A 22,945-nucleotide genomic window follows, 5' to 3' on the forward strand; every position below is an offset into this window, starting at 1 on the left:
TTAATATTAGAATTAAATGTATAACAATTTTAAGCACTATGATGTATTATGAAATATAATTGAAATAAAATTCCTTTATAGAAATTGTGCTATAATACTCATCTATAATTTTAAAAAAGTAGCACAATTTAGAATTTTAAACAAAACTTTCAAAAATTCGTTTTTAAGAATTTCAGTATTTTTTACTTATTTACACCAATAAAAAGCACAAAAATTGCAAGAGAAAATTGCTTGTTTGAAATTTTCTATTAGTTCAGATTTAAAATATTATTTTCTAAAAGAAGTAGTTACAAATTTCCATACAGCATAGGAAAAGCTAAAAATATATCCAACCCTGAAAGCATGCAATAGCTTGATAATTATTTGGAACGTTAATTATGCTTGATAAATATGCTAAATTTTTAAAAATCGATCTCAATTTCAAAAATAAAAACATGTAGAAATTCTAATAATTGGTTGTAGCGCCTCATTTCACAAATTAATAATTATTAATTTGTGAAATGAGGCGCTACAACCAGCTTTTTCTTGACAATTATACACGCTGCAATAGGAAACCAATGTTAAATTTCTGCAATTCGTCCCTACTCCTCCGGATGTGATCAAAGTGACAGCCGTCAACGCCTCAGACGAGGGAGAAAACCCGTTTGGGTTAGTCTATTTCTTATAAGGTCCATGCAAATCGACTAGTTTCGTTTGGATGGTAATTCTTGAGCATGCGCTGAAGGGCGAGAAGTAACATAAACAGAACTTTGGCTTGCACTTGTAAACAGTATTAAGTACATTGTCTGAAAGTGCATTCGATTATGTAATTGCATAATTTGACTGTTTCTGTAATAAGAAAACTTCATTCAGATAAAATTTATTTTAATATTATTATTACCTGGTTATAGGATTATACGAAATTCTGAATACTCTAGGTACTATCATAAGCTTCGCATAACCTCTCACATTGTATTTTGCGTTATCATTGTAAAATATATTGTATTATAAAGATTAAATTACTTTGTTAGAAATGTGAATGTTCTAACTTAATTTTCTTTTTATCACTTATTATTTATTTCCGCTTTGAAAACACATTCATATTTGACAAATAATTATCTCCGCTGAAAATTTTTGATTGTTTAAAAACTGTATTTGTATTTGTCAATAATGTAATAAAAACTCACTAATCTAATGCTTCAGATATCAATATGAGAACGAATTCGAAATGTTTTAAAAACAGTTCTTTAATCTTTAGTTTGTAGTAGATGCAACTAATGTTATTTCACAGAGAAAAAATATTTCAATAAAAAAGTTCCCCCATGCTAATTCAATAGCAAAATTATTTCTATTTCAGTGAGAAATCCACTTTCAATGCTTATATAACAGAAAAATGTAACATAAGCATTTTAGAAGTTTTAAATATAAGCTAAAGTTTTGTTGTACAATTTTATATAAGAAACGTAATAATTTACTTTCATTCCTTTTAAATCGGCATATTCATTTCCAATAGATAATTAAAATTTTTGGAAAGTTACAGACTTAACTTGAACACACAATATTCCGTCACTTAAAATATCAATTAATTGTTCTTTTTCATTTAGAGATACATTGGGATTGAAAATACCAAAGGCAAAATGGGTCACAGATCCAACCTAATTCCTTATTTGGAAATTTTTCAAAAAATTTTCTGTCAGTTTTATCATATGTTGTTTTAAACAAGAAACCTATAGTATTTTCTTTAGTAAATTCTGAAAACCATGTTTCTGTTGTTTTTCTTCAATTCTCCTTGCCAAAGTATTAGCTTAGTTTTAAAAGCTTCAATATTGGTGCTCAGTATTAAAATGCTTAGGTTTTTAGAAAATGTCTACTATGTAACTGAGTTTTCCTAATTAATCATTATTAATGAATGAACTTGCTGATGTATATTTCTTTTCCTCCGAAAATATGTAAACTGCATTTCTCAAATCGAAAATATGTCTCGCTATTTTTCTGTGTGAAAGCCAACTGACTTTGGTAATAATCTATCATATACAGAACTTATCTAATTACATTGTATTAAAAAGAGACAGCTGTTTAGGATCTTGCCTTTTAATGTAATTAATTGCAGTAATAATCTTGCAATATCTTGTGCAATTCTTCATCAATTTGCAACAAGAGCTTTTCTATGTGTCATATAGTGATGTTATATTATATGGTGAGCAATTTTCATTATTAACCCTCTTAGTCCTTTATAATTACCTGTTAATGCTGCAGCATCATTAGTACAAACTGCGACACAACTGTGTCGAGGTAAGATTATTCGTTTCAAAATGTCTGTTAAGAATTTCAAATATTTTCTCTCCAGTTGCTCTTCCTTTCCAAATATTACAACATAAAAAATATTCTATTGCGTCGTCTTCAAAAACGTATCTCCGATAAACGATGAATTGAGACATTTTTATAATGTCGGTAGTTTCATCAAGTTTTATAGTAAAGACTGGATTTTGTATTCGATAGTGTGTGATATTACAGAAATTTGGTGAGAAACGGTATCTTTTTTTAATGCTATTGTTTTTAAATCATTACTATATTTTTCTGCATGCATAAATGATGTCATTTTAATTGCTAAAGGAAGAATGAGCGATTCTCCAGTTGTATGAGGTTTTAAATTTTTTGCAATTAAATATGAAACTTTTAAGATGCCTGTAAATCCTTCTCAGGAACTATTGTATATTTTTTCAAAAATACATTTTAATTTTTCATGCTCTTAGCTCATTCCTTAAAAAAATTCGTTAGATTTATTTACTTAATCTTTATGTTTAGTTTCTGAGGTACTTTCCATTTCACTGGCGTAAATCTCGCCAAGCAGACTTTGTTGTCGACAACATACAATATACACATAAAAAATTTTTACAAACCTTAGTTCTAAGAATTTTTTATTTTGAATGCATAAACATTTTAATACCTTTTAAAATTTTCCAAAAAAGCCAATAAATAAAGACAATAAATTTGTAAAAAGACATTAAGAATTGACTATGTTTTCATGTTTCAACATCCTGATTTGTGGGTTCGTATCACGTGATCTCATCTCACGTAAACTACGCTACAAAAATCTAATTCTCTCAGTAATTATCTACATTAATGACAAGTTAAATCTTAATTTGGAATACAAGTTTAAATGCAAGAATTATTTCAATTCGTATGAATAGTTTATTCAGAAATTATGTAAAACCACAGTGCTTTACTTCGCTAGTCCATTCTCATTAGAATTGATGAATTTGACCCGTGATTTTGCCTTTTTTATATTTTCGCCTTCAGATGAGCGGTGTGATTGCATTCTAATTGACTTAATTACTGTGAATGGTCTTAGAGCATAAAATTTAACTATCTTGTACAAATTCTATGTAATTGTATGCCAGTACAGTCAATCCGATAAGAAATGGCTGCGACTTGTTTTGAAAATGAGGCAAAAAGGTTGCCAGCGAAAGGTATTCTGTTTGGCATCAGTTGTACCATTGTTAGCAACTTTATCGTTTGCACCGGCAAAACGGAAAAGTATCATTTCTAAATGTGTTTTTAATTTCGCAGGTTTCATACTTTCCATGTGCCAAGATTTCACTGCATTTAACACACAGTGGATAATGCAACATGTAAAACAATATCAAATAAACTCTTCTTGATATTTACTCAATTTTTTTTTAGAAGTAGAAAGAGAGCCTGTGGATTTATTATTGTTTGCATTCTCATTAATAGTTTTTCTCTAAGTTTATTTGATGTTGGTCCATCCATCCCGTTTCTCTTGTTAACATTGGGTATCTATTTTGGGCCATTTAACCATCATGAACAAAATTGCAACTAAAACAAAATTGTTTTTATTACTCTTCGAGACGCTGCTGAATTTTCCAATACTTAGGAAATGTTATTTGCTTACTTAACAATAAATTTGATTAGAAATAAGAAACATAGGTTATAAACGATGCGTATTACAATTACAAATTGCAACTAAGATACCCGAAAAAAACTACATCTTAGCTGTGCGTATGCAATTGCTTTGAAATTCGATTCGAGCTGTTTGGAAATCATCAAGAATAACACACAAATCAAGTGGAAAGCAATAAAATCAAAATTAAAATATGGAAATCTTAAAAAACATCCAAAATTCTCTTCAAATTCTGTATACCTTTTATTGTCAAATAAATATCTTTGAATTTGGTGACCCTCCCCCCACAAATTTGTTCATGACTCCCAGGTTTAAATTTTGCAAAAAAACAATACAAGTTATCAATTGCATTTTGAAAAAAAAAATGATTTCGGGCTTGTCTTCAACAGAACAGCATGCAATGGAGTATTTTCAAAATTACGGGAAAGTACGACTTGCGTGAAAAAATGATAAACGTCGCTTTCCAATGTGAAAGTGAATTACGGTTTAATATGTTATGTTCATAGCTTGTGTATTTTTATTATCTAACTGAATACAGAATGATCCGTTCCTTCAAATTTCGGCTGGAATAACTGCTAAAAAATCTATCCCATTTCAGATGAACAGAAAGCAAGTGTTTTATTCTTATTAAAAAATTACAGTACTCTCGCATAATACTTACAAGGAATAAGTTAGGTTATTTAACTAAAGTGCAATCAATTTTATTCCTTATTTACATGAATGACGTATCACACAATGCTGTGTAGGCTGCTGACCTAGCGATGATGACTCAAAATGCATCTCTGCATTCAGGCATACACTCAAGAATATAACCATGCACTGGAGTCCTAGTTTCAGTAGGTACATTTTGTTGTGCTATGCAATCTCTGTGGGTCCTAAATTCTAAAAACTTTTCCACTCCTAAATTCCAAAAATTTTGCTACTTGATATTTCTGTAAATTCCAAAATTTTGCACACCTGCCATAACCGCACTGGCTGCGGCCTCAGTTATCCAAAGTTCTAGCAAAATCAAATATTGTAACGTTATTTCAGACGACTTTCTTAAACTGTAGATCGCAACCCCCATCTACAGCAGGGAGTAGCAAAAAATTTTATTAGTTTTGGTATTTCTTAAACTTATAACGTTGCGCGCCTCTAACTAGCACGCAACCAAGAGGTGACTGTGAAAGCTTGTATAAACCACAGAGTCTTATAAAGGGTTTAAGTCCCTTTTTATTCAACGTACTAATTTACAATTGCGTTCTCTTGACGCTTACAAACGGTGCCAACTCGGCAGTCAAAATAAAAATAAAAACCTGAAAAGAAATTAAAGACAATATTCTAACTACGAGGCTCTCTCAAATAACTAACTCACCGCGTTTTACAATACGGCTGCTAATTCAGCAGACTTGAAGCTCACTGGAACAATTGCAACTACTTCCCGCCAAGCACATAGGCCGCAACGCGGAGTTTTTCAAATCTCTATAACTACCTCCGCGCTCGCTAAGTAAGAATAACTCTCTCTCACCGAACTTGTTTCCTTCTATTTAAATCATACTACTTCCGCTGATAATTTGAATGCTTGCGCGTTCTACTCAAATTTACATATTCTGGCATTGGCAGTTCCAGGGGAAAGTAAGGATTGACAGGAAAGATAGTTTAAACTTAAAATAAATGTTAGTTAAAATAAATATAAACCCTACATTTGCCGCTGCCAGAATTTGGAAAACTTGGAAGCAGGTCCTACAAACGACCTGTTGTAAGTTTATCTAATTCTGAACTAACTGGCGAAAGCCTCGTTTACACAAAAATAATCTTATGTAACAATTAAAATTCTGTTACTCTTTACAAAGGTTTCTTCTTACAGCAACTTTTCCTGGACTTCATCAATCAATCTTGGTCTTTCCTTCCAGCATCTGGAAGGAATAAGTATCAGTATCTTTCTACATACATTATAATTTACACTTTCTTGACACAATAAATTTTTGTTTTTAACGTTTCGTTTTTCTTAGTTATTGCTTACTTCACATTCATTCAATTTTTCAAGCATTAATTTAACTTTACCCTGGCTCTCCACCGTGTGTGGTGTCAAACGGGAATATTCGTGTTTTAGTCTTACAACACTTCCCCTAACCACCATGATTTGTTAGAATTCAACAACCAAATAGACACACCTTACTCGACATTCTACAACTCAATGAGCTACTTTAATATTCCTAAAAATTCAAATGTAGGTGGAGAACCCTACAAAACACATTCATTCTAACTTCCCCCTCATTCATCTTTTAAACATGCAGGCTTTCGCTCTAAAGCATGACTTTACAGTTTAATACTTAAATTTTGACTTCATTGCTTTTAAGCATTCACTTTTAGCATCTACAATTTTATGCTTCTAGACTAAATTCTACTTTTACATAACATGCAAGTATTTACATACATTTACAAAAGTTTAATACATATGCTTTTTACAATTTACCATAAAATGAATAAGAGAAAATAAATTTTTACTTTACTCATCCTTCGCCAAGCTGGCGGCACTGAAACTAAAATTCTTATTAGTACATACAAGAATACGAAGTTATTTTTATCTCCGGCCAAATTTTGGCTTTAACATAACAGAATTAGTCTTTCGACCAACAGAAAATGCTTGTTTTTAGCTTTTACACTTAAAGAAAATAATACTTTTGCCTTAGCTAAATAAAGTAAAACAAAACTAAGTCTCAACCGAGACATATTGACTTTCGTCAAAACATAGAACTTCGTACTTATGCATAACATTTCGGAACAAAAGAGAAAAATATTTATAGAAGGTTTTAACTTATCTTTGAGTTTTCGATGCTTGAAACTCCGTCATCCGTTTTTGACAAAATTGATCCCAAGTTAGAGGTGTCATGGATGTCAATCTTCTCCTTGTTGATCTCCAATTGTCGTCCCCGTTGATCTTTCTTTTGCGTCCTCTACATGCTGGCCTCTTGACGGAGTAATCGTCTGGTTGTTGGCTTTTGCGTTTCTGCCTGGGACGGCTGGTCTTGACGTCCTCCGGTCTGGAGTCCTTGAATTTCTTCTGTTCCTCGTACTTCTGTGCTTCCTGTTGGCGTTTCAGTTTCCGGAACGGCGGCCTTGCTGGCACCTGACTCTGTGGCCGTGTGCGCGTTCTCCTTGATGTGTAATTCCTCCTGCCATCCTTTGTAGGCGGTGTTTTTCTTTTTACCACGGTTTCTTTACCCGGTTCATCTGTACTTTTGTTTTTCTTAAACGCCGGAGTTTGATAATCATTTTTTCTTTTTGATACCGACGTCCGGGTTGTAGAAGTGCTAGGTCTCTCTTCAGTTCTCCGTTTCTTGGGTGGTGGAATAGTTGTTGCAGTCTCTGGCCCTTCTATTTCGTTTAGACTTGAGTCCTGCAAGAAACTTTTAAGGATTTCAAAATCATTGGGATTATAGTATTTTTTCACCTGGTCGGGACTTGCTTTAAAGATTTCCCCTCTCTCGTTTTTAAGATATAAAACTACTCCTTTGATTTCCTGAATTACATACGGGCCTTCAAAATTTGGAGCTAGCTTTGCCATAAAATTGTCTGGGGCACTTGATAAAGAAAATTTCCGTTTCAATACTTTATCACCAACTTTAAAATCTGCTTCACGGCGTTTTTTATCGTAATAAATTTTCTGCCTATTTCTTGCCGTATCCGAGGTTTTAAGCGCCTGATCAATTAGTTTTTGCACGTCCTTTTGTTTGAATTCCTGCTCTCTTTGTTGCACAAAGAATAATTTATCTAAAGGCGTAATTAACTTTCTGCCTAAAAATAATTCTGCTGGAGTTTTTCCCGTAGTATCATGATGTGCCGTTCTTAAAGCATAAGCTAATTCATTTATGTAGCCATACCAGCGCTTGTGATGTGTGCTAACGTAACTGCGAATTATTTTTACAATGTTTTTATTAACTCTTTCTGCTATGTTAGCCTGTGGTCTATACGGAACCATTTTGATATGGCGTATATCAAGTCCATTGCATATGTTTTCAAATATTTGACTAATGAATTGTTTTCCGTTATCGCTAATGACTTTTATCGATGCACCGTATTTTAAAATGTATCTGTGTAAGAATGCATCTGCGACTGTTTTGGCTGACGCGCGTTTAAGTGGAACAATTTCTATCCATTTTGAAAAATGATCTACTATTACTAAAAGAAAACGATTTTTATTTAACTCGCTCTGGGGGAAGGGACCAAGGAGATCTATGCCTAAAATTTCATTCGGAAATGTAGCGCGAATGCTATTTAAGTACCCGGCCGGGCTGTAATTAATATCATTTATTAACTGACATTGATTGCAGGACCTGACATACGCCGTTACTATTTTGTATAATTGCGGGAAATATACCGCCTCGCGTACCCTTTTTAAAGTCTTTCTCACCCCGAGGTGGCCCGCTGTTTTTTTTTCGTGCAACTCCCTCAAAATGCTTAATCGAAGCGAGGCTGGGATGACTGGCTTATACTCAAGATTTTCGTTCGTTGTTTTCGTATAGAATAATAAATTATCTATTATTTCATAGTTTTTTGCTCTATTTCTTATCGCATCGATATCTGTATGCTCAAAGCCTTCGGGGTCTTTCAAATAAGCATAGATATTTCCAAATTCAGGATCAGCTTTCAGTTCAGTAATAACCGTATCTCTAGAATCTAAAATTTTTGAAGTCAACACAGCGCATTTAAGTTCATTACCTTCCTCTCGTCCAGTTTTATACGAGAAAGTGCGTCAGCTACATTGTTTTCCTTACCCGGTTTATATTTTATTGTGATATTATATTCTTGGAGTTTTAAAGCCCATCTTATTAACCTGGGCGTTAGGTTTTTTCCCGAGTAAAGTCTACCAACAGCCGCATGATCCGAAAAGACTGTTACTGGCGATTTGCCGAAATAAACTCGAAATTTGTGTACAGCCATTAATACGGCTAATGTTTCTCTTTCTGTAGCTGTATAATTCCTTTGTGTTTTACTAAAAAATGCCAGCGGATGGTTATTTTGCATAAGAACCGCACCCACCGCATAGTCTGATGCATCTGCCGCAATTTCCAGGTTTTCGTCCCCCTCAGGGAATTTTAAAACAGGGGCATTAATAAGCGCTTCTTTTAATCTTTCAAAAGCCGTGTTAGCTTCCGCTGTCCACGTAAATTTACTCTTTTTTCTTTTGATTACTAAGAGTGGTTCAACAATATTAGCGAAATCTTTTATGAAAGATCGATAGTAAGAACATAGTCCAAGGAAAGACGAAAGTTTCTTGGCGGTGTTGGGCGGTGGGAAATTCTTAATAGCTTTTATTTTTGAATCTTGCGTTTCTATACCCTTTTGCGAAATTTTATAACCGAGATATTTAAGTTCTTTAGTTGCGAACTTGCATTTTGAGGCGTTAATTGTAAGACCGGCCTCTTTTAATAATTTAAAAACTTGTTCGAGATCACTAATGTGTTGTTCCAACGTACTACTCGTTATAATTATATCATCTAGATAAATTAAAGTTGATTTTCCTAGGACAGGCTTTAGAACAATGTCCATAGCTCTCTGGAATGTTGACGGGGCCCCACACAACCCAAAAGGCATGCGTAAAAATGCATAAGTGCCCGATTTTGTTATAAACGCGGTTTTATGTATATCTTCGGGTCTCATAGCTATTTGATAGTAGCCAGACGTTAAGTCCAAAGTAGACATATATCTCGTCGATTTGATCTGTCTAATGATCTCGTCTATAACCGGCAAAGGGTAAACTGGGAATTTAGTTATGCTATTTAGTTTTCTATAATCGATAGCAAACCTCCAAGCCCTTTTATCCGAAGGAGGAAACTCGTTCTTTTTCCTACATAGTACGACTGGACTCGCGTATTCACTATTTATGGGCGTTATTATTTTATTCTTTAACATCTCCTGAATATGTTCTTCGATGATTACGTCTTTTTGTTTGTCATAGCGGTAAGGTTTAGTCCTACAAGGTTTTTCGGCATTTAATTGAATCTTGTGAGTTACAATCTGACAGTTTCCCGGCTTTTCTGAAAACAAATGAGGAAAATTACTCACCACTTGCTGTATTGCTTTACTTTCCTGGTCATTCAAATGGCTAAGGTCCAATTCAGGTGTCTCCACCGGTTCCACCACCCTCTGGTCCATCTCCAGCACCACGGAACTATCTTGAAAATTTAATTTGGCCCTCGCGGCCCTTAAAAAGTCCATACCTAAAATAAGAGAGTGTTGGAGGTGTTTCACCACAAAAATTAATACTTTGAGATTTTCCTCTTTTACCTGTACGTTTAATGCTACTTTCCCGATGCAGTGACATGTTTTTCCTTGCGCCGCTATAATTTCCGTATTTCTGGTTTTAAAGAGTCGTATCCTATAAAAATTCTTTTTGAAGAACTTTTCACTCATGAAATTGCCTTCTGCCCCTGTATCGATGAGGGCTTCTACTGGTACATCGCCAACCAGGACTTGTATAATTGGTAGCTGTGAGTTTTTTTACGATGACTGTATTTAGATGTCTATTTGAGGGTTTTTCTAAAACTTCCGGGGTCTGGACCCTCCCTTTCACAGGTCTCTCTAGTCGTTTAAAGCTTTCCTTTCAATCTGTGTCTTCTGGGTACGCGGATGCTTATTTTCAAATTTTCTTTTTGGGCCTTGCCCTTCAAGTTTCGATGCGTTAGCTTGATACTTCTTTCCCCCATATGAGCGATTTCCATTTCTTGTTTCCTCCTTCCTTCTGGTACTTTGAGAATATGTTTCCCCTCTCGCTCTTTCCGCGATTCTGCGATTTTGAAACTTCACCGCCAATTCGAAAAGTTCCTGCAATGTGGTTGGGTTTCTAATTTCAAAGTAGTCTTGGACAGCGGGTAACAATCTTGGTAATATTATTTCAATAATCTCCGCATCGGGTTTTTTCCCATACAACATATCCGTTAGCTTGATTTTTCGTAAAATAAAGTCCGTCAATTGTGCTGTATCCCGTTGATAGAAACTATATAGCTCGGCTTCCAGCCGTGCGCGATCTTTCACTATGGGGAAGGCCTTTACTAACGATTTTTTGAAATTTTCAAAAGTATACGTCGGGCTTCCAAATTCACCTAGAAGAAATTTGCCTATATTTTTCCACCATAGCGCGGCCTGTCCTCTTAGTGCTGATGTGGCGATAGCAACTTTTTGTCTTTCGGGCACAGGATAGCAGAAAGTGGTTTTCTATACCTTCTAAAAATACGGACACCGAATTTTTTCCGTCGAAATAGACGTTTGGCTTGATTGATGCTCTCAAAGTCTGGACCAGGTATCCAAATCCTTCTAACTGCGTTGTCATTTCTTGGTGTTGTCCAGCGGCTTCCATCCAGTTTTCGGCCATTTCAGTTCGATAAGTGTTCGGGCGCCAATATAACGTTGCGCGCCTCTAACTAGCACGCAACCAAGAGGTGACTGTGAAAGCTTGTATAAACCACAGAGTCTTATAAAGGGTTTAAGTCCCTTTTTATTCAACGTACTAATTTACAATTGCGTTCTCTTGACGCTTACAAACAGTGCCAACTCGGCAGTCAAAATAAAAATAAAAACCTGAAAAGAAATTAAAGACAATATTCTAACTACGAGGCTCTCTCAAATAACTAACTCACCGCGTTTTACAATACGGCTGCTAATTCAGCAGACTTGAAGCTCACTGGAACAATTGCAACTACTTCCCGCCAAGCACATAGGCCGCAACGCGGGGTTTTTCAAATCTCTATAACTACCTCCGCGCTCGCTAAGTAAGAATAACTCTCTCTCACCGAACTTGTTTCCTTCTATTTAAATCATACTACTTCCGCTGATAATTTGAATGCTTGCGCGTTCTACTCAAATTTACATATTCTGGCATTGACAGGAAAGATAGTTTAAACTTAAAATAAATGTTAGTTAAAATAAATATAAACCCTACAAACTTAATATAATAATTTTACAATTAACCAATATTTTTACACGATTTATCTGAAAATAGATAAGACAATACAGACAAAGAGAAAAACAAATATGTTTCAACGCATTCTTTTTATAATATAAATGTTCACTTTACTTGCTTTGCACATGACGCTATCATTCATCTGTTACTTAATTAAAATTTGCACATTGTTTTATGTCTTAAAATGAGAAATTAAAGATAATGACCTAAAACTGCAATATTATCTTACAGTACAAGTGAAAAAATTGACAGTTTCACTCACGTGCGTGTCGGATTTTTGCAATGCTTATGGGGTCCCACAAAATTTTCGTAAATATTTTGGGGACGTGAAAAAAATCTATGATAAAAAAGGGTCACGACTGAAAAAAAGTTTAAGAAGCCCTGTTTTAGACCAATCAGTTTCCTGACCCCAATCCATTTTTTTTGCCTGTTTTGTTTCTCAGCCGAATTATGTTTTTGTGGGAATTTTTCTATATTTTTACTGTTTCAGCTGAATGGAAAAACACACTAAAATGTTTCAAATGACTATCAGGGAAAGAGGATCAAATACCCCACATTATTATTATCTCTATTTATCTCCTGTTTCAATTCTGAGTTGAATTATGTTTTTTAATAGAATTTTTCCATATTGCATATTTCAGCTCAACAAAAAATCAACTTTTAAAATATTGAGGAAAAGCGTGTACTAAAATGTTTCAAAATGAAAATGTGGGATAAATAAATATAGTACAAAGTCTTTAATCCGGACGTCCATAATCCGGACCTCAAAGCTACAAACTTTCTGCACATGCGTAGCGTTTACGCATGTGCGTTTAATGTATAACGGACGGTATAAGCTAGGCTAAAATTATCTAATTATCTATTTCAGTTAATGTTGCAGATTGCGTTGTTCCTTAATCTTCTAATTAGATCAGGCATGTTATTTTTTGCAGGCTGTTAGAGCAATTTTATAAAAAGTAAGCTTGAACTTTCGATTATTTCAAAAAGAGTTTCCTATTCTGGAGCTGCCAAAGGATCTACAAAGCGAAAGCATGTTTCGATGTCCATCTAACAAAAAGTGGAATTGCTGCAAATAATGGATAACGGCATGAAGAAAGTGACAGAGAGGTTAGTGAAAACGAAAAAATTTCGATTGACAAGTTAGTCGGTATTCTCGGCACAGCAATTTACGGGACTTGAACAGCTGAACTTTGTAACTGAACAAGAAATTAAGTCTGTTTATAGAATTAAAGAGAAAGTAATAGCACATAAAACGAAGCAACTTAAACAACTTACATTGAAAGAAATGTTTAATAAAGTAAACAAATAAATATTAAGCTTTTATTATTTTTATTTTTTTCTAAATTTTGATACCCTTTAAATCATAATTGCTCTTTATTTCATAAATTACTATTTCATATTTTTAATTTTATAATTTCTGCATGCCATCTTACCAGATTTAAATTGATGATCTATAATCCGAAATCGCCGAAGTCCGAATTAAAGACTTTGTACTGTATATAAATTACTTTTTTCTAGGAGTGTAGGAATTCTTATATATATATATATATATAAAGAAATTTAGAACCAACTTTTTACAAAGACTAAAAAATTGAAGTTCAAATGATCTTCATAAAATCCTATAAATGTAGAATAAGAATACTTTAAAATGTAAAAATTAACACGTTGACTGCCTCGCGCATTTTACGTGATTTGCCATTGACACCAACTTGAAATTTTTATTATGCGATATATATTATGTTGAAATTTTATCTGTAGAACATTATGTTATATATAATCGTACTTAATGCATTTTTCATGCTGGGGGTCACCGGAGACTCCCAAACATCTGTAGACCATTTTTGTGATTTATAATTTAAATTTTTACAATTTATTATTCTTCAAATCATTATAGTACTATTTAAAAATTTATCAGTATCGATATTTATTCTAATTATGCATTTTACTATCGGTCGCATTGCCGGTATCACCAACTGCGCTGTGGCCAAGTCGAGTGCTGGTCACCGGTGACCCTCACTGCAGTCAAGGTGTTAAAAAACACCATCACAAGAAAAACCAAAAAATAGTATAAAAGAACAAGAAAGGCGAGGAATCCAACCAATTTCAACATAATATCGTCAAGACAAGGTATGTCAAATTTAATTTCATTTCCCCTTCCAAAACAAAATCCTTGCTTTTCTGTATCCAGAATCAGTTGATGAACCATTTCAGTATATTTTTTATCTTAATAGTTCACCCGAAAATTCTAGGCCTCTTCAAAGCGAAGGAAAATCATTAAAAATATCTTCCAATTTAAAAATATTTTTCTAAACTAAAAAGAATCTTTAAAAAAAATGAAAACATGCCCTTAAAAATGTAGAAAAAATTAAAATCCTGCAGTGGAAAATCTTTGAAAGTTCAAAATAGTCTTAACTTAAAACTTTACTAGAACCTCTTATCAAACAGCAGTAGCAAAGAAAAATGGGGGGGGGGGAGGAGTAAAATCATTAAAATTATCTTACAATTTAAAAAGATTTTACTAGTCTAAAAAGAATATTTGATATTCCACATTTACAGGATTTTATCAAGTTAATTTGAATTTCAATTTTTATTCTTTCTGAAAAATTGGTTCTAAATTTCTTTCTTTATATATTTACTGATCAATTTTTAACAGCATAATGCACGAAAATTTTTGGAAGGAATATAAATTTTCCTTTAAAAAAATTATTTGTATATACATAGCCCAAACGCATCTATATACGGTGGAATACGTTCAACACGAAATCGCTTAAGGCGAAATATCGGTTAACACGAAATAGTGCAACGGTCCCGATAAACTACTATGTATGTTCATGCATTCTGTTTCTCTTAACACGAAAAGATATCCTTTCTGAAAATGAACAAAATACAGAAAACACTGGCATCGCAGGCGAGATTTAAGCGGGATGTGAAATAAAAGAGAGGTGGTTTCACATATTTCGTAGAAAAGAGGTTAATTTGGCTTTGAAATACCCTCGGAATAGCCTGCGACACGAGCCAGTTTTGTTCATCTACGCTACTTTCGCCTTCCACCTCTACAAACGCCACACAAACATCTCATCTCTCATCAGTTAGCTTTGGAATTCGGTGACGAGTACATGGCAGTGCGGGTAAAAATTAGTGAGTTTGGCTCATATGTTGCACTGCATGGAATTCAGCAACTCCAAGGATAAATGAAAATTATTTTCATTACACACAATTCTCAAAAGTATCAGATTCTTTGGCACCAAAAGAAATAGAGAAGTAGGATAGTGAAACTGAGCTGACACTTAATAAAATGTTTGAGAAAGTTTCTGTATTAATGAACTGTCGTACTGTACTATCGGAAGAATTTGTTGCAGTAATTTATGATAATGTGTGTACAGCCCCAATTATGGCGGACAAAGTTATTTTAGAGTTTGTTCAAAGCTAAAAAAATATCATTGATGCAGATTCTGACGACAAAAATAAAATGAATAATGCAGTTCCTGTTCCCACCTCATCCGAAATGAGGAACATCATAAAAAGTATGGACAGTTATTCAGATGCACATTCCAATGGTGAAATGAATAAAAAAATGTTTGACATTGAACAATTTGATGCTAAAAAAAGACAATGCAAAGAAAAATATCAGATTATTTTCCCAAAACTCAATAAATGTTTTGTTTTTCAAAAAACTTGAAAATTTTGTATTAAATTCTATTAAGTTCTTGTGGATGTTTTTGTTTCATTGATTTTTATTAAATACATGCATATACACATATCTATGTAAATAAAATGTACTCTAATAAGCTTAATTTTGTTGAATATATATATATATATTTTAATATTCTTTAACACGAAAAAATATTTCAGTCCCCTCAGTTTTATGTTAAATGATTTTCACTGTATATCTATTGCACATAAATCCCTTTCTTACATAAAATATAAATGTATGTATAAAATAACTAAATAAATTGTAAAGGAAGTTTAATTAGCAACTATGAAATCTTAAAAAAGTAGTATAAAATTTATAATTGTTCATATTTAGTCTCAACTTGCAGTCTTAATACACATAACAACCATTGTAAAAATCACCGTTATCATATTCCAAAGATCAGCAGCCTACATTTTTTTCAAAATCGTGCATAATATTAAATAGTCAAGTTGATACAAATAAGATTAACTGTTTTTATGAGTTTAGACTAGTAGTTTATTCTTGCATTCACTTATTACAGTATTTCATTTTTTATATGCTCGACTATCCAAAATTTCAAAAGCTTTCCAGATATTTTTAAGTTTTTACTGTACAATCATTTCAGTATTTACATCGTCAAAATTGCACAGACGCATACTTGAGGTGAATTTACTTTTACAGCTAAACACAGGAACTGGAAAACGAAAAAGTACTTATTCGGAGATTGTATTTCTTTTTCGTTCATGAAAATCAAAGTTCATTACACAAACATGCAATCACACTGCACAAGCATGTATGGAAATTCTTAACACATTTAGTAATCCTGATAATTGATTACACATTTAGTAAATAAATCAGAAGATATTTTAATGTATAACAAATGAATAAAGTATTTAAGCTTTTTTAAAACAGAGCATAATACTACAGTTACGAACAAATTTAATGTTATAAAAGTTAGTAAATTTCAGTTTATCACCAAAGCAAAGCAATGAAATATTTTGATAATTATGAAGTTCCTTGTATATCTTTATAAATTTTATCAAATTAATATATTTGTTAACCTTGATTTTGGCATAAAAGTCTGCAGAATGCTTTGTAGTTTTTAAGCACACAGAGGCACTGCAATTCTTTCTTATTCCTTGATTTGAAGTTTTCTGCAAGTGATTTTTTTTTATTAAAATATCTGTGTTGGCACACATACAATTTTTGTATAGTGACTTCAGATGCGGATAAGTTTTTCGAACACTCTCGTTTGTTTTACTGGCGTCGCTGAATTTTGCGATGAATGCATCACATTTATTGCACCTTCCAAATTTTTCATACTGTTAATGTATACATTAGCAGTGAATTATTCTCCTCTTTCCTCAGATATACTACGGCGATAAACAATAGCCATTCACTAAAGATTTTGCGTAAATTTCCAATCATAATAATTTGGCACTACAATTCTTTCGAAAGCGCGCCGTAGTAGTCAAAAGTGGGGTACGCCGTTTTGCCAGGTGAAACTAGTCGATATTTCTGTGACGCCAAAAATTCGAAAAGGGGGGTAGAGTTTGGAAATACGCGTCACGGAGCGCCAATTGTAAAATTAAGCTTCGAATAGCATAAATTTAAAGATAAGCATTTACTTAGAACTAATAAAGGAATTTAACATAAGAAAAGCAAGTTATAAAAGTGACTAGCGATGATCTCCACATACTGTGCTGAAACGAAACTACACAATTTCTATTGCCAAATTCCTATAGTTGCATAAACAAGGACTCAGAAAATCCATTTCTAACAGCCTGGACCTTTTTCATTTCATTATAAAGTCCTTGATGGCGACAATAAGCATGTACATTTTGTGTCCTTCTTCACTCCAGAAGAAACTTCTTCTCGATGTTCCTGCTTTGTTGCATATTTAACGCGTTAACAATGTTTGATGATGTTGGTTTACGATTTGCAATAAAGACCAAGTTTATTATATAGAACACTTTCCAGCTCTTTCACTTGTTTGTATGAGATACATTTATTATGGCGGGCTTACTTTATATAAAATATCCTTATATTCTTTTGGGATTTGAAGATATCTCATTAAATGAATGAGATATCTAAGTGGACATTCCACTTAGATGATAAATTATTCAGCACTGTTTTTTTCTCGTTAGGTTCCATTACATAAAGTAAACTGAAACTGAATGAATTTGTTGTATTTCTGATTCCGCATTTTTTTGCTATATGCTCAAATATTCCAAGGCAACTTACGGACGAAATACCACATGGCTCAAAAAGATTTTGCCAGCTAAAGAGTTTGCAGTTTTATTTCTCCATTTCAGCGCTGTTTTTTAATGAATAGTAGAGCATAAATTTTACACCAAGGAATATCTTATCGTACAATGAAATTTCTTTGGGTACATCATCATCATCATCATCATCATCATCATCAGTTAGTCTTTCTTTGTTTAGTTTTTGTTTGTTGTTGGGACAGTAAACTGAAAGTAACTGATCTAACAATGTTCGAAGCTGCTCTTTAAAATGTTGTAGATAATCGTAACCGCCCAAATGAAAAAGATTGTTGATCGATGCGAAGAAGATGTCTAGTTTGTAGGGTGTATCGTTTCCTGTGGTTGTCAGTTTTATTTATTTGATTGTAAACAAATCTGCTTTTCACCATGCCTGGGTTAATGAGTGTTGCAGAATTTGTTGCTGAAACGAGAGAAGATTATAATTCTCCTACTACATCATCCTTTGTTAGCAAAATACCCATGTGTCGTCAAACTGTTAGTTCTTTGGAAGAGGTAGGACGAAAACAAAATACAGTAGAGAATATGCTATTTTGTTTTTGAGTATTAGGGAAACAAGTATTTAGGAAATTTACTGTATGCAGTGAATGTCATATATTTAAATACACATATTCAGTAGATCTTAAGTTGTTGACCGATAGTCACAAACATTTATTTTAGTTCTGCATCCCTGAAATTTATACTGGGATTTATTTATACGGTAATTCGCGTGTTGCTGCCTGCAATTCTAGAAAGCAACTTCGCCTTTTTGCTAGTGAATGGACTTCGAGAAGACATTAGTATTATGTTAAAACAAATGAGTGAAAGTTAAAGAAATTATCTTTTTGTATCGCTGGAGTACAAAGCTATGCATATAAATTGAAATTATAATCTGAATATCTTTCGCTTTTCATTTTTTATGTGCTATGTAGTAATGCTTTTTTATATACTTTATACCCTGTAATTTTCAAGGTATACGATAAAACAAAGAGTGTTTAGTTCTAAATTAATTTGGTAAAACTATATAAAACTCCTGTATTTTTTTTCATGAATCATCAAACCTGCCAAGCACACAGTATTCACCTCCTTCAAATGAGCAATCAGTGTACCGTTTAGTCCCTACTTTATGTCCCCTTTATACGTAGTCTGATATTGATGTATTGATACTGATAGTATATAGCTTATAAGAAATTCTTAAAATCAAATACAAATTTCCGTATTTTTAGTAAATTGAAAGACGCCATTCAGTTCTTTCAAAAAAGGATGCAGTAGCCAAAGTAATATAGTATTTTACCCAAAGGACTAAAACTAGCCTTCTGACAACATAATATTTAAATAGGAATATCATATTGATTCCGATTAATTTGAAGACAAACCTGTACATTATAAACATGCATATGTTTTGTATATTACATAATCTCGCTGGTGTGAATGTATAATACATTGTAACACATTTTTCTCAAATACCTATAACATTATCTAACTAATGTAGGGAGGTCCTACCAGCTCTCGAGCTGTAAAATCGCTGAACATGTGTAGTTCTGCTGTGGGTTTGATTCCAGGGCTGGCTGCGTGGATGTTTTCGTGGTTTTCCCGCATAGTCCAGTGTGCCTTGTCATTATTAACTAAAACTGTAACTAGTGTGGATCAGTATGATGACATTATACCATTTTGAATTTATTTAGATGGAACATAAGTTATTAATGCATATTTCTCTTTTAACACTTTAAAAAGTTATTTAATTTTCTAATATGTTTCAAGAATTAAAAAGATTTAATTTTGTTTCTGTTGAAGTGAAACTTTTAAAAATGTTTTAAGTTAAATAATTCTGTGCTTATAATAGTTAAAACTGTATTTTTTCCTTTTAATGTGCAAACACTAGGAAATTATTTTATTATAATATAATATTACTATTACAGCATAATTTAACTCATATAGATTAATACTGCATATTATAAGTTTTTACTGATAAAACTACTGAATATGCTTTAGTTTCTTCATAATTTGGTTATTAGCAAAATGACCTGATTATATTGCTGATTTTGTAGTTTTTTCCTTTTAAACAATCATGAAGAATTTTTCCTCTAAAAGTCTTCCATTAAGGCATTTTTTTTTTTTTTTTTAATTTTGTGAAAGACAGAATCTGCATAACTTTAATTGTAATTGTATATTTAACTTAATTGAGCCAAGGTAACTTTAATGTTTTATATGTTTCAAAATAAATCTGATTAAGTGAACATATAAGAAAACACATTGCATACTTTGTATTGCTATGGTTCATCATAGCAGTACTTAATGAATTGTGCACTGTAGTGTATATGGATCATTTTGTGTACAAAAAATATCAGTCTTGTTATGGTAATGAAATTGTCTTCTGAAATAATACCCAATTCAGTTTATCAAGTACTGTGTAAAAGTATAAAACTTCATAAGCATATTATGCTGACCAGGTCAAAAGTTAAATCTAGTAAACTCTGAATTTATTTTCTTTGTCATAATTTCAAATAAACATGATTTGAAAATATTGAAAATGGATTTAAGAAAGTTTTCTCATTAGGAGGCTAGTACACTTACAGCTGCTAAATCTTGTAAATTACATATTAAGTTATAATTAGTAGACTTCCCCCCATTTAAGAAATAATAGTTTATTAACTCACTGCAGTTTTTCCTTCCAAGATGCAACTTTTTCCTCCATATAAGTATCATCCAAAGCAATCTTTGGCTTGAAATCAATGATGCCTTAAGAATCTCAGATTTTTTTTTTAACGAATAATTAATTTGAAAGCTAGAAGTTTTTTCAAATTGTTACCATATATTTTAGCCAAAATTTATGGATGCACATTATGTGGCAGGTATAAAAATGATAGATTTAAAAATAAGGAAAAGATGAGTATACAAAAATTATATATCTGCATGTGCCTAAATGATGTTTGATTAAAAGAAATGACATTCCTTAACTCAAAAAATTTCCTTATCTCATAGCATGAAAAGGACGGCGTCTTTGTCTTCTGTTACATCTTGAGGCACATCGTCAAATTCTGTTTCATCTTCACTATCTCTGTTATTCTGATCCACAAATAAATAATCATCTTTCGTTCCATCTAGATTGTTGGATATACTACACTTTTGAATTATATTACAAAATGATACTTTTGAATTATATTAGTTTAATATGCTTTTATTGTCCATTCACTCACTATTTCTAGACTGGCATGACATATTTGGCCTCCTTTTTTTTTTTTTTTTTTTTTTTTTTTTTTCTTGCTTTCGATGTTCACTTTGAAATCATGGCTTCAAGTAGCTACAGAAAGAGGGAATATCTTATTGCTAATTCCACGAATTCATTCGAGTCGAAGTTCATTATTACCTCAAATAATGTGCCCCCTTTTCTTGAAACACTAGAATAACATTCTTGTGCACATCTGCATTGAAGATTGTGTACCCTTTGTGCAGAACTAATTATACCTCGAGCATTTGTCTCGCATACACATGCTGTTCCCCATATCACTTTATCAGTTCAGTGTACCATTGCTTGAAAGCCTTGGAAAAATCTTCGAATAAATGATGTCAAAGGAAAATTGAACATGTATTTTTCAAGTTTCTTCTTTAAAAAAAAGGGGGTATGCATTATGCTGCAAATATACCTAAAAACAAAAAATGTAGTTTGAAATCATCGATGCATGTTATATGCCAGAATATACAGTAATTTAAATTGAAATTATATTTAGCAAATCGAAGCCAGTTATTAGAATAATTTTTGCGATATTTTATCATTTTTATTTTTCTTAGAATCAAAGTCCTTTTTTTATCAGTAGTAGTGAAATTAAGGTGTGCATCTTATAATCAATGGCATTTTAAGATAAAAAAAATGCTCTATAGAGATACTTTGTTTATACAGGTCTTATCTGAAATTTGATAGTAAATTGTGGGAAGAGTTTAACTGTATATCTTTTCATGTAATGTTATTTTTGTTGTCAAATTACTAAGTAGAGACATTTTTACTAGTTTTCCTAAAAATTGTGCATTTCTTTTAAAGTGTTGAACAGCGAATGAGTGGTTCAATAAATGTAAATATAAATTTTAATTTATTATTATAAGTGGCAATTTGAATCCTAATGGGCTCTTAAATGTTTTAAATCATTTGCACCCGTGATATGTCAGTTGTTTCATATGAAAATTTTGATAACCAAACAAAAAATATCAAAAGTTAAAATGCACATCTACTACACAGTCTATCTGTCATAATACACTTGCCAGGTTCCACTTGAGGGAAATAAAAAAAAATCGATGTTAATGAAAACATCAAATTATTTTTTTAACAGTACATTTTTAATGATTTTTTTTTTTTTTTTTTTACAACAATTTTGTTTCCCGACTCAACATATGGTCGTATTCCGGGACTTGATTCAACTACATGTGAATCCATCCCTGGCATATTGCCAATGGCACTTCTGTCACTAGTCTCATATGCCTCACTGCTACTTGAGAGTGGTGAGGGAGCTTTCCTATTTCAAACTGTGAACCGTTTCTAATCAATCTTATGTCTGTGTCTCTGAGACCAAGGTAGCTAGTGGTTCAAAGGGATTGTTTCAGCAAATCATCTCAAAATACTCCTCTGCTTTGAAATTCAGTTCGAGAAGCATAAATTGTTTCTCCTTTCAGTCAGTTTTTCTTGCTTTCAGTATGCTTCTGAGGCCAAGTTCCGAATATATGCTTATTCATCATCTAGTCAACAGAATGTTTTCAGAGCAAGTAAAATAGCAGTTCCTCTGAATGATTTCATGAGCGATTGCCTTAAAATTTTCTGGGAAACTTTTCTCGATCATTCCGGGAACATGGCGTGCTCCATGTGTTGTTCTTGGGATTTTTTTTACTTCAAACCAGGATGGCACATAAAATTTTATAACATATTCTGCTAGTAGCTTCAAGCCGCCTGTTGGTTCGGCAGTTGATACATATAGGCAAAGAATTCCGTTGGCTGTTGGAACTATTCTGAGTGGGCCATCTTCCCAGTACTCCTGTTATCTAGGTCTGAAGGAAACTATCCCTAGGATACTGCCTTAGAAATATCAAGGAGATACTTTTGGTCAGTACGCAGGTCTTTCTTGCCAGTTTGGAATAGGGACTGAGCCTGTCATGGGAAGGGTTTCACGGTACTTTTCCGTTTT

The 22,945-nt window shown here is 32.7% G+C and overlaps 1 protein-coding gene and 1 long non-coding RNA gene across 3 annotated transcripts in view; one reads left to right on the plus strand and one right to left on the minus strand.

Annotated features, from left to right (window-relative positions):
- The window catches only part of LOC146998333 (uncharacterized), a 59,166-nt gene that overhangs the window by 34,259 nt on the left and 1,962 nt on the right, over positions 1–22,945 (minus strand). The window lies entirely within an intron of this gene.
- Asap (ArfGAP domain of ASAP) overlaps positions 17,994–22,945 on the plus strand; it is a 103,695-nt gene continuing 98,743 nt past the window's right edge. For both annotated transcript variants that reach the window (XM_085814098.1, XM_085814099.1), the window contains exon 1: positions 17,994–18,293. In XM_085814098.1, the coding sequence (XP_085670224.1) occupies positions 18,168–18,293 (126 nt within the window). In that variant the 5' untranslated portion in view covers positions 17,994–18,167. The remainder of the gene's footprint in view (positions 18,294–22,945) is intronic.

Source organism: Stegodyphus dumicola, chromosome 3, assembly GCF_044657685.1.
Source record: "Stegodyphus dumicola isolate Sdum_Otavi_A_Nest chromosome 3, ASM4465768v1".
In the NCBI taxonomy this organism is placed as follows: Eukaryota; Metazoa; Arthropoda; class Arachnida; order Araneae; family Eresidae; genus Stegodyphus; species Stegodyphus dumicola.